Raw genomic sequence first — 13,653 nt, 5'->3', positions numbered from 1 at the left:
AAAAAATTGTAATTTTAGGTAAATTCTTTTTATAGTTTACACGAGAAAGTAAATTCTTAATATTACAGGTATGTTATTACTTTTGTATCTCCTTTTAATAAAGTCTTTTTTCTGCGGAATATGTATGAAATATTTTGTTAATTAAAACTGAACGAGGATTACTTGGAACAGGAGAAAATGTGGTCATTTGAAAGCAATTTAAAATAAGAATTTTTATTTTGTATCAACGCTGTATGTATCACTCCAAAGTAACTTTTTATTCGAACTAATTGTTTAAACAAATGACAATAAAAATTAAGTTTTAATTACGTTTGACACAACTGTTCCATGTCTTTATGAAATTTCCGATATCTGAAATGAGAACAGAGCAGCATATCCTTAAGATCGATAAGTTTCGACAAGTAAGGAATAAAGTAAACAGGTAAAGATATGCACCAATTGAATCTACAAAAAAGATGCAAAATAATTGTTAATAATGTCAGTTCCATTTAGGAATACATTTGTAAAAAGCAGATTTTTGAAAATAAATACAGCTAGTTACGTATATAGCTATTTATAATATAGCATGTATTTTTATTTTCAGTATATATTTGACTTGCTTTTAACGCCATAAATATAAAATGTTATTTAACATCGTCGTAATAATTCATTTTAGGATGAAACCAGAAGACATTCGATTTTGCTGTTATATGCATCTACTCGAACGTTTCCCAAACAGAACTGAAATGAACAAAATCGTCTCTCGTTGTGACGCAAAGAAAAATTATTAGACGTCTCGTACAGAGTCATATGTTAAGGTTTATTAGGACAGTAACGATGATTGCATTACAGTTTAGTAACTTATGCGTGAGATGTTCCGGCAAGAGCCTCAAAACAGAATAAGAAAATACATCCGCCACTAGCGGATACCATAGTCGATGCTCCGATCAATGATCGCGCTTTGTCCGGAGCATGACTACGATGCTTTTGAACAGTTTTAACCGCAGGACAAAGTTTTGGAGCGCCCCAGGCGCAACTTTGATAACTTACAGGTCCCAGTAATATGCGGCGTGTAAGGATAAAAGTTTATTTTTTTTATTTCTCTTTTGTTTCTTTGGACTCAGGAACTTGCTGCTAGGCCGCCCCTGAACTTCCTGCCTAATTACGGAGCGCTCGTTGAGTCGTAAATCGCAAGAGATTGAAATTTTAATAACTATTCAACTAGTTAAGTCGTTCTTGTACACATAGATCCTCCTTTAACTGCATACAAGTGCACTAATCTTCGCAAACTCAACTAGGCATTTTCTTTTTTTCTTTTTTCTTTTATTGTAGCAAATTAACTTTATAGAACGACGCAAAAGTATAATCTCGCCTACGTTTAGAAGCGCGCACGTATATCAAATTTTCTGCGTTTAATACGTAGCTCCTAATAGAATCGATAAGTGTCGTTTTAATTAAGGCTTTAGCTGCAACGCGAAACGAACGAATTCGCCTGTTTATCGCTGTCTAAATCAATGTAGACGTGAGATTGAGTGCGTGAAACGGAACAGCAAAATTAATAGACCTCAGGTTCGAACCACCAAAGCTACGACATATATCGTTCTCGTTTAATTCCGCCACGTACCGAGCTTTATCGGTACGGAATGAAACAGCTTGACAATATACTGTTGTTGACAGCAACTCGAACGGATTAAATATAACAATATTTACAACGTGGTAGTTACATAGAAGCATTTCATAGTGCCAATTCGGGTGTACAACTTCCTAATAGTGTTTCTGCCGTATTCATCTCTTCATAGACAACATATAAATAACAATAAACGTAAGTGATAACTGCTCATATACATTGTACAGTCCATCTTTTTACTTTCTCATGCGCACAGAGACGTTCAAATCGTAATACACAGTCATACTCCTCTCTTTTACTCCTCTCTTCTTTCTTTCTTTCTTTCTTTCTTTCTTTATAAATCAACTAGAAACTCGGGAGAAGTAGTCAACGCATTATAAACCTATTAAAAAATATCCACAGTAGTCTAACATACACAATGACAGTATTGCTACCTATCCTTATGTATCATTGGATACATCGATGCAATGTTGAACTCGCGAGAGTTTGACGATTTTGCCTTCTTTCGATGTATCCTTGGCGCTTTAACATTTTCGAACATCAACGATGATCTTTGCATTCTGCTTGTTCGCTCGTTATAGTTTATTTGCTTTTGTCGCTCGTTACACGATATATTTGATCGACGTATCTTCGAGATTGACGGTCACAATGATTGTATAAAACCACGTTTCGCTTCTGTTGCTGGCTATGCTTAACGCGAGAAGCTCGAGGAAGCGAGCTTGATTTTCGGTTTACAGTTTGGCCGGTTTATAGTTTGAAATAATTTTCCAGGAAAGTGGCGGACCTTTGTGCGAAGTACCGCGAAACTATCGTTAACTTCGACGATAATGACTTTCTGCCTCGGCGTGGCGATGCGCCGATGCATTTCTCCATTGTCTCTCCTTCGTCCCTCTTTCTCGCATTGGTCGTTAAACATTTGCCTTTATCGATTATACCTGAAGTGGACGAGGTTCGAACATGGAAGTTTTACGTATCGTGTTTTATCTTAACAGCCTCCGAGCTGCAACTTCTTACTCCGTTGTCTTTTCATTAAACCGCCACTGTTTGCACATTTCGTCAACTATTCGCTCTTGTTTCGGTTCGAAACGGAATCTAACTATTGTTTAAGTGCCGTTCATCGTTGCTTCGAACGTGGCTTATCAGGGACAGAATTGAGAATCAATAGGTCAAGCGATGAGAAACTCGATTACTTTGTTCGTTAAAAATATCCGAATTATTCACGCAAATATATCATAAAATATATTACAAATTGTGTATCACTTGCTGTTAGATTACACAGCTTGTTATTCATATATTCATATAACTAGAGCATATAATAAAATGATTCTTCCTTAAGAACGAAATATCCCTTCTCAGTAACTCGGCTTTTGGTTCCAGTAATTTGCGAAAATCAGCCCAATTTACATATATACTTGGTAACAGATAGAATCACCTTCCTATAGTATTCGAACCGTGTTCGGAAAATTATTTCAAACTTTTTCACCAATAACCAGCGTAGTCGTAATTGTCCCGATCGATTATTAAAGTTAGGTATTGCTCTTCCCTCTACTGTCTGACTATACTTCTCGATTTGATAGTCACCCTTATGATTAGTCGTTTCAATACTCGAACACGTGCATACATTATTAGAACCCCGGTTAATTTCGCTTGCCAGCGAAACTCGTATCGCGCCGGTACTTCTTTCTCCGCTTGTTTAAATCGATTCTTCGAAGATATCGAAGCTCTGATAGCAAATCGTAAATCCGTTCGTTTTTTTTGACTTAATTTGAGCGGCGGTTCGTAACCGTTCGATCAACTATCGTTCGCGTTACGAACCCCTCTATGATTTGTTCGCGTTATATCAGACTTGTATTCGTTTTTCTAACGAACTAAGAAGGAATGGAAACATCACAGTCATATAGAGGATGTAATAATAAATACATTCGTAGTGTTACTTAGGAAGGCGAATATTTCGTGTTTCTCTGTTCACTATACGTACGTATGACTTTCAAATAAATTCTTCGGGCAGATAGTTCATAGCGATTTAATAAATTCGTTTCCGTACGAGGAGAAAAACATTAACAATTCAGCACTTTGGATACGTCATTCTACAACAAATTATAGACTTGTATCGTTAGTTATACAACTCTCGTAATATCCTCTCTTCGTACGCGTTCGTTAAGTATCTATACTAACAGGGAACGTTCTCGAGTTTGTAAAGATAAAACGTTATGAAGTTTTTAGCAAGTGCACGCGGCGTGTTGTTAAGCGATACACGAGCTCTTACTCTTACTCTATAAATTTGTTAAGAGACGTAGAGTAAACTTGATCGTTGAAAGAGATCCAGCGAATCTCTCTCAAGAATCGTATTTCATCTATGTCCGAAATAATGCGATACGTTTGATTTTTTAATAAAAAAAAAAAAGAAAAAATTACGTTGCTTGTAAAACTCGATTGGCCGGGAAACTAGTTACTCGCATCTCCGGCTAATCGAGTGTAATAATATTTTTATTTGCCAATCTCTCATGTTTCCGTCCGTCGTATCGATTTGTTAAAAATAAATCATATTCAGACTTTTCTAACGACTACAATCCATCTAACTGGAATTGAATATTGAACGTTCTTTATCAACTTTTAATTGCACACGATTACTCGAAATTTCTGAATGAAGAAATCATTCGGTCAAGAACGCGCGAGGAAAGAACGTTCAATTTTCCAATTAGTCCAAGCTCCGAAATTTATTAAGACGAAACCGCGTATGTATCTCCGATCAACACGCCGTTATAATACGCTCTTCTAAAACTTCGTAGTTATTTCGCATGGCGAATCTTCCTTCGGTAGGTTCGGATCTCCTCTTATTGCCAATAATACTCTTTCCCGTGATAGTTACACGTAGTAAAACGATGGAGAATGAACGGTGGCGAATTAGTGCGGCGACGTAGATTTAATAAATGAGTCGTTAATGTCCTGTATGTATGTATCTTGAGGGAGATCGACTTTGGTATCCCTTTGGCAATTTCACCGATGCAAACGGTGTACCCACTTTCCTTCGTACGACGAATAATGGAGGATTTTGGATGGCTCCTGTCTTCGAAGTTATAGTTCGTTGTAAATTGAGCCAAAGACCCGTCCAAGTTACTGATCGTGATTAAAGCGAAACTCGGCCAAAGAGAAGCAGGCTCACGAACAGCATCACCAGCGCCATTCCACCTTTAACAAAAAATAAAGTAGCGAGACTTGTGATTACCTTGACGCGATCAAGATAACGACGTTCTAAAAATCTTTTTACGTTCTAGCAGCGGGGTGGCTGACGACCAAGCCAGCACTCGACGTAAGAAAGAACGGACGTAGAACGCGATAACAGGCATTTACGATAACACAAATAACTAGTGCTGTGTGGCATCCGCTTGCCCTAAGTCTTCCCGTAAATACTCGTTTGCTGCAACGGCGGCCACCATGGAAACGGGGAAATATTGTCTGTATAATTATCCGCGCGAATCTGCGTACAAATAATGTCCATGAAATGATTTATGCGAGAATAATGGCCCCTGGCCGATATTTAACTCCGATCATTTACGTTTCCAGCGACTATTGTACCTTCTCGCTTTTATTTCTCTTGCCCACCATGTTACCGTTCATATCTTGCGGTCGTTGGTCGTCGGCGTGTGAAACAAAGAATTTTATAAAATAGCAAGTTTGCAATTTGATGGATCGGTTTGTCGTGTACGCGGGATATTCAAGTAGCTGCTATCCGATGTTTATCACGCGAACGATAGCTTTGCGAAAGAGGCAGAAGAAGACACAGAATTTCGCTGTCGTCTTCGATAGGGATCGTAATAAGAAATCGCCGATATGAAGCATCGACCGACGTTTGCTGTTGCGTTGCTTTCGAAAGACGTTGAAACTTCCACCTTCTCATATTTTCACGTTTCGCGGGGAACGTTACCTGGCCGTAACTACGCGAACACCCTGTGTATACAATTTATTTTGGAAATAATTTAATCACTACGTCGCTTTGCATCGTTCGTGTGATATAACCGAATCGCGGATGCGTTTGATTTATTTAACCCCACGTTGCCAGCACACGGTTAAATAATTAAGGAAAATCAGGTGAAAACTTTAACAAGCGATGCGACATTCGCGATAACGTTAGAAACATTAATTCAAACGTAACTGACGGCTGCTACCACATAATAAAACGATTAAAGCTAACGATATTTAAATATCGCTGTGTAATTTCAACGCGCAGCGGTTGCACGTCCGATGGTAAAAAAAAATTTCCCGATCGGAAATTACATTTTCATAACAAATTCAATTTCCTTTTATCTGTCTTAATGAAAACTGTAATGAAAAAATTCTACTTAAAACTTGGTTAATTGTATCGCGCCTCTCGCAGGCGCGGTGGTATAAAAGGAAAAAGCCTATTCTTAATCGTTCGTTTAAACCAATTATTATTGCTCGTTATTATCGTATCGTCACCATTATGTTCGTAAGTAACAGCTCTTTCCTATACTCTCGTTCCTTGCGTCCAATCATTCGTACAAGTTTACACGCGCTGAAAGCGCGTTTACGATCCCCTAACAACACGTATAATGCGATACACCTTTACAATAGGCGAAAGGATGGAACGTTTCTCGCGTTGATTTGCATCGCAAACGAGTTGCACGGATTTTCGTTCCGTTGTAATACAGATATTGGGAAAAATCCTGTATCGGGGCACGCTCCGAGGGGCCACTTGCAGAGTAATTGCATTCGAAAGCACGGTCGATAGCAAAAGAGAGAGGGGGGGGGGGAAATGAAGAGGGAGGGAAAGAAATGCCGGTCTCGAAGCGAGCAATACAGTGGCTCGCAAAAGTATTCCAACGTTCGAAGCTTTTCTTTGTACAGATTATAAAAAATATTTTCTTTCGTTAGCGCCGTAACGAGACTCGACTGTCGTCGTTACATCGATGAAATTTCAAACCAACGAAGATGCGCGTACGGAAGTTACGAGATACTCGTTGAAAGTGTACGTTTCGCGAAGATTACCAAAGTACTTGAACGGACAGTTATTCGCTAGATTATCTTTAGCGCTGGTCCTATGTTTAAGACTTTTCTATTAAGATTATTTTCTATCATTATTCGCGCTGTATGCCGATTTTCCAGCGAGCGTACGTTTCCAATGAACGGCGTGTAACACTTTTATGTACAGTTTCAAGATGCTTCCAAATCGTATCGTTGCAATCATCGATAGTCGTGTCTCGTCGTAGTGCCGGCAACCTTTGAAGAAGCTTTGAAGAAGTAGAATGCATGTAATATCTAGATAAATGATACATTAGGTCGTGCGAAAAGTTTCTTTCGTTTTAGAAGGAGATAATGGATGCACATTTTCCGTTTTATATTATTTTATCGAATTACGTACGATCCATTTTCTTCTATCAAACTAAAGATCACGACGTCCGACGGATTAGGTTTCACGTTTGTATAAAGATGCGTCGTTGTAAAAAACACGTGTCTGTAGAAGACAGACGCTTTCCGGACAACCTAATACGTTGGCAAAAGCAAAAGTAGTAAATGCTGGAATACTTTCGTGAGTCACTGTACCTTCGCTTTGTAACGAAGAGAACGTTACGCAATCTTGTGCTGTCGCGTCGCGGTAAATATCGAAGATCAATGATATAATTAGGGATATCGAATCCTTTAAATGCATTCTGTCGTCTTAAGGAACGAATAGCCGAAGAGAACGTGACGCTATAGACTATGGTATATATAAATACCATGTGTCCTATTTACAGTTTGTTCCAAAACAATGGCGTTCAATTCAATTGTATCAGTCGCTCTGGAAACGCGACGCGCGTAATAATTGACTCTGTTTAGTTTCACCGAATTCTCTCTTTTTTCTCCCCTCCCCCCCCCCTGTATTTTCCTTTTTTCCCGTCTCTCTTTCCCCTAACTTCTCTGTCAGTTCCATTACCAGCCGGAGTCTGTGCGAGGATATCGGGTTGAACGCATTAATTACTTTCATGATCGACTAAATTGCACGGACTGATGCCGGCGAATTGTATTGTTTTGCTACCGTACTCACGCCATTGCCGCTGCACTCGCTACATCCATGCAATTTTCCTTTTAATTTAGCTTGCAATTTCTTTCGCGACCATTTTTCCCCGATTCTTATTCGACTGAAAAATGTTACTCTCTATCGACAGACAAATAACACAGTTCGGCATTGATTGCTTTCACTTTTTCTCGCAAAACCGCTGGAAATAGTTGAAAATGAATTTAACGTTTCAGCTGTTAAGCGCTTTATGTATGTGCCGTTTCAGATAAATGAGAAGAACGTTTTAAAAAGACAGTCAATGGCTTATACATATGCGCTCTATACGATTTATTACACAGACAAATTGATCAGTATATTGTTTCTTATTATACAGGGATACTAAATATCGATCTAATATCTGGTAGAAATAATCTTCCATGTGCATTCAATCGTTTTGTAGTCTACGTACGTAGTAACTTGTATTATTTTACTCTTCAGCAATACGAACGTCGTACAATGTTCTGCTGTCTACTGCGAATTTTAGAGTACAATTTCTGTGAAGAAGGTGAATTTACGCAACGACTATGTAGCACAGTTTTAAATGGTAAAAAATGGAAACAGGAGCAGGAATAGGAAAAATTGTACAATCACAATTTTCATTGCACGATATTGAAAATTAAGCGATATTTCGATATTAATAGAAGCTGTTCACTTTAAATTAATACGATGCTGTACACGAGAATCCTGCCCGATGCATATCCATGAACGTCAATACAGTGCGCGTTTCGTATTTAATTGTATATCATTATATAAATCAAATTCGTTCATTTAATACACAGACAGACACGCTATACCATTTAGAACCCTTTGATCAGATACGCCATTACTGGCCATCAGTTTGCTATTAATTCCACGTTTCCTGCCATTGCCGTTTGAAAATTCTTCTGTCCCAGTTGTTCGTTAAGGTTCACTTGTTGATCTTCCAAATATTTCTTTACACTTTTTTTTTTATTTTTTTCTTTTAACGACATCCTATTGCGAATCGTTCTTACGCAAATTTAATTAGTTTTAACGGGCGAATGGCAAGCCAATTTCGCAGATTATACCGTAATCCTGTTAGAGTAATATCGATTCCATTTAACTTTCACGGGATTCAATTGTACAACCTATTTCGATTTCTTTCTGCGATTAATACGTTCACCGATTTATTCATAACATTCCGCATTATGGGACGTGAACGAGAGCACGTGAATTATTACGCGCAGTAATGAATACTGTCTGTTAATCGCCACTGATTACGCGGGTAAACCCGAAAACGAATTTTACGCGTTCAATCGCTTAACAGGGAATTTTCATAACTGAGAAAGTTTGCAACGTAGAAAACCTAGTTAATACGCGTGGATGCTCGTACGTTCATAGGAGATTTACAGATACAAGAACGCAGAGAATTCGCGTGAAACGCAAACGCTCGCGGATATATTATTATTATTATTATTACTGCGCTTAGTCCGTGTCTTTCGGCTTTGGACCGAATCCCAAAGGTTTCACGTCTCTTTTATCTAATTTCGCTTCTTATACATCTACCTGCCCTCTTATCCACTCTATTATATTGCGCTCCCTCAATTATTCTGTCTCTAAAGACTAAAAAATCTAATAACTAAAAACTATTGCAACTTTTGGACTTTTGCCTGGTTGCTGCGCTTCCTTCTTGCCGTTCCTCCCCGTCTTCTATTGCCCTTCCCTTCTCTATCATTGCTTTTAGATATAAACAGATCGATGAGAATAATTTTTGAATCGTGGAAGATAACTTTTTGGGATATTTGAAATATCGGAAGAAGGTCTGTGAGACGGGAAAATTTCCAAGTGCTAATATATAATTCGACCGTTCGATATGAACGACAAACATTGATGTGAATAAATACGTGCGAGTGAATTTCTCCGAGGGAATCGAAGTAAGAGAAGAAACGAGGGCCCACGTAATTTCTATTATATCATCCCAAGGGTTTCCGTAAGATTGTTCGGCTTCCTTTATACCCGGGAAACTTGATTCTTGTCTTTGGTATTGGTCTGTGTTCCGTGTGCTTCACATCGCATCCGAGTTTAGAGGAAGCGCGACGAGTATATTCCTCTGCTTTGACTTCGCTGCTCTTTCTATTTGGATTTTTTTATCAAGTGCAGACACGTATAACGCGTGTGTAATATCACGAAAACGAAAGAAGAAAGGCCTTTTGTGTCGTCCGTAAGGGAAACTTTGTAAAATAAAAATGCGCGTGCACAACGTGTTTCGAAATGTAAACGTTGCCTCAACTCGAAACTTTTGTTCCATTGATATTCGGCTGTTATCTGTGCAAAACGCTATCTTTACAGCGCTGTATTGCGAACGACTGTTGCCTATACATTTTCTTCGCTACAATACTGATAATTATTTATGCGCTTTAATGCACTTTATGCACGTATCCTACGTTTTTGTACGCGCATAAATGACTTTCGTAGTATGCAAATTGACTGGATACGAAGGAAATAGAATAGAGACGGTTGGAAAATTCGAACGATCGAATAGCGATCGAAATTTGTCGAAGTTAAAGGGGAAGCTGTTGGGTTGGCAACTAAGTGATTGCGGATTCTGTCGTTACCATCTAATGACAAAATCCGCAATCACTTAGTTGCCAACCGACGATACATAGACGAGGTGTGGCGGTACACAGGAGGGACGCGGGAAAAACGAGCGAAGGAGAAGAATTGCGATGAAAATAAGCCGAGAGTATTTGACTGATTCCACGTTATTGGAATTCGTTATTAGAAAATTGAAATTTAATTAACTGTATTAATTTATACCGCAGTTAATTTGTGATTTTGTAATATCTGGTTGTTCGATCCAATTTTACGGTTCAACGATAAACATTGTTATAATTTCCATAAAATTTACTTCACCGTTTATTTATTTCTATAGCCTATAGTATATGTAAATTTTATTCGTATTTACGTTTGGAAAATAATACATTTTCTCTTCCACGATTCGACGATAAAACAGGCAAAGTTCCACAAGTATATTTTACCAGCAAACTGTCGATTCCTCCGCATCTATGAGAAATTTAAAGATACAAAAATATAGAAAACGTTCAAACTAATGTACTCGTTGGTGAAACAATTCCACGCTCAAGTTCCATTTGTTTAATCGTGTTCATAAGCCTACGAATTTACCAACGTTAAAACTATCTATAAGTTGTACGTTATTTTTCCTATCTGATACAAAATTCTAAAATTGCAAAAGCTATTCGTGCGATTCCCAAATTACGAAAGCTGTACGTTCATACTACTGTCGTTAATAAGTTATCGTGCAAGACGAACGTTCACGTACCGAATTGTATTCTTCTTAAGAAACATTTCAAGCTCGAGCAAAATATGAAAAAATCGTACGATTCTTCGTATCAACTTCGTACGAAATTCCTATTAAATTTCATACGAAATATTTGTTTAAAACGTTAAAGTACTTTTTATTTTTTAAGGTAAAGCGAAGACGAGGTGGGAATGGTATAAATTGGAGAATCGCAACAGGATTGAAGTTTTGGAACATGAGGATCCGGTATCCGTTTTCTATTCCACGTATCGCTCTTGATTCGTTCGATTTATGTACGATTAAAGCAAACGAATCCATCTTCCGAGTGATTTAATAATGGAAGAAAGTACACAAAAATTCGATTTCCTCTATCAATATCTGCAGGGCAACACTGGTCGCTCGTCTATCGCAAATCCTCTTATAAATCGTGTATAATCTTTTTTACACTAACGCATGCTTCCGCTGTTTCGGATGTAAACTGTCGATTATTCATGGGATTGCACGATAAACCGGTGAGTGTTTGAATCCGATGAGAGGTTGAACTTTTTTAAACCCATAACCAATGTAGCCTTTCGTTTCGCGAACACGGGAAACTAGTATCAGAAAAACTACGGAACGAAGAAGCTTAAGCATTGGCAATTACGCGAATAACAAAAAACTTTAATATTATCATTTGTCTGTACGTAATCCTTGTCTCGCGGCTTAGGATGGCTTCCGGTTTGTACATCCCCCTTTTCTATTTTATAAAAAAAAAAAAAAAAAAAAAAATTTGAATACGTAGTACGGCAAAGATATTTTGATTTATTTGATTCTTTATTAAAATCAAACGAGATAACGCTTCGGATTATTTTATTGATTCAAAACGAAATAAAAGCTCGCTATTGTTTCTGATGGCTCGGAAAATACGTTCTTTAAACAGCAATATGTATATAAAAGTGATACGAAAGGGAGGAGACAATAAGCTCGTAATTCGTTAAAAAGGAAAACAGAGGAAAGTTCGTCGAACTTGCGCGTTTACCTGCTTTGCGTATACGCATGTGAAAATATTAAAACGCACATTGCACGCATCTCGTGACGCGTAATCGCCAACGTATTATGTATGTTTGCATTGGAAACTACAGCCTCGTGAGCCTTGCTAGCTCGGCATCGCGTTTCTAAAGTTTAACATTAACGATACAGAATCGATTGCTTCATTAGAACGTGTGCGTTGATAACGCATCGTTAGGAGGTTTTGTAATGCGTGACTGCGTTATGTTTAACCTAGATTTTTTAATCGCGTCGCAGTAAATACATTTCACTGATGTAATGTTAATCTTACTACGTTTTTTGTGTCATTTTCGAACGAGTCGTATTTTTCTTATAGAAATTGCAGATTATGCAGTTGAAGATATTAGGTTCGTACAGGTTAGGAAAATTTCTTCAATTCGAGAAAAATAGATAGCTATGAAGATTGTCTTAGAACATTAAATGTTCTTCTTTCGGTTGAAACGAAAGTGAATAAGTTGATATATACAAATTTCGAGTTGTATTTTTCTTAAAGAAACAAGAGATTATATAGTTGAAGATATTAGGTTCATACAGGTTAGGAAAATTTCTTCAATTCGAGGAAGATAATGATAAAGATTGTCTTAAAACATTAAATTTTGGTTGAAACGAAAGTGAATAAGTTGATAGATACAAATTTCGAGCCGTATTTTTCTTATAGAAATTATATATATAGAGATTATATAGTTGAAGATATTAGGTCCGTACAGGTTAGGAAAATTTCTTCAATTCGAGGAAGATAATGATGAAGATTGTCTTAGAATATTAAATTTTGGTTGAAACGAAAGCGAATAAATTGATATATACAAATTTCGAGTCGTATTTTTCTTATAGAAATCAGAGATTATATAGTTGAAGATATTAGGTTCGTACAGGTTAGGAAAATTTCTTCAATTCGAGGAAGATAGACAGCGATGAAGATTGTCTCAGAACATCGAACGTTCTTCTGTAGCTGATCGTAGCAGCTTAAGTATAATGATACATGTAACAGGAAATGGTATTTATCGTAAACAAACATTCTGTTGAATAACAGAACGTTCGGATATACGGATAATGTATGCACCCATATTTATTTTTTAACGAGTACGTCCTCGGTTAGATACTATTATTTATCGTGGAATATAAATAACCGGGCAATGTTACACTGACATTCATTTCTTATTTTGTATATTTCTTGTAGATAATATTTTTATATAGAATTTTTCGCATACAAAATCGTTACGTTATCTTGACATTTACTGTTTTCACGTCGTTTAATATTAAACGCGATTCGGTCGCATATGCCGTATCTGTTGCGATCGTTCCGATACGAATTGATTTAAAAATATTTAACAGGCAGCCGGAAACACCGAACAGTAGTTATTTGTATTAATTTTTAATTAGAAGTATTTGCCCCGTTTTATAGATAAACGTCGAAATTGTATTATTTGAAATGATATTCGACTCGATTAAAGGTTTATAATTATTTCAACGCGTTTTTATTGATGTTACTCCGCGTACACAAATTTCATTACTTTTTACGTATAAACGTGCAAACATACGAACCGAGTTTCCATATCATCTCTGTTATCTCGTGCATACATATATTTGCAAAAATTGTAGAATACGTTTTTCGTTGTAAAAAAAATTTCTTGCGTTTCTTATGCCGTAATTATATATTTCGTACGAAGC

The 13,653-nt window shown here is 37.2% G+C and overlaps 1 protein-coding gene and 1 long non-coding RNA gene across 2 annotated transcripts in view; one reads left to right on the top strand and one right to left on the bottom strand.

The window, feature by feature from the left end:
- Positions 1–4,597: 4,597 nt before the first annotated feature.
- Positions 4,598–13,653, bottom strand: part of LOC122575476 (suppressor of lurcher protein 1) — a 299,608-nt gene continuing 290,552 nt past the window's right edge. Inside the window, exon 9 of the mRNA XM_043744480.1 lies at positions 4,598–4,795. Coding sequence (XP_043600415.1) covers positions 4,734–4,795 — 62 coding nt within the window. The 3' untranslated portion in view covers positions 4,598–4,733. The remainder of the gene's footprint in view (positions 4,796–13,653) is intronic.
- On the top strand, positions 5,080–13,449 carry LOC122575520. The gene is made up of 2 exons (XR_006319454.1): positions 5,080–9,840; positions 11,108–13,449. It is a non-coding gene; the product is annotated as an uncharacterized LOC122575520 (long non-coding RNA).

Source organism: Bombus pyrosoma, linkage group LG15 (assembly GCF_014825855.1).
Source record: "Bombus pyrosoma isolate SC7728 linkage group LG15, ASM1482585v1, whole genome shotgun sequence".
In the NCBI taxonomy this organism is placed as follows: Eukaryota; Metazoa; Arthropoda; class Insecta; order Hymenoptera; family Apidae; genus Bombus; species Bombus pyrosoma.
This window is presented reverse-complemented; position numbering and strand designations above follow the sequence as displayed.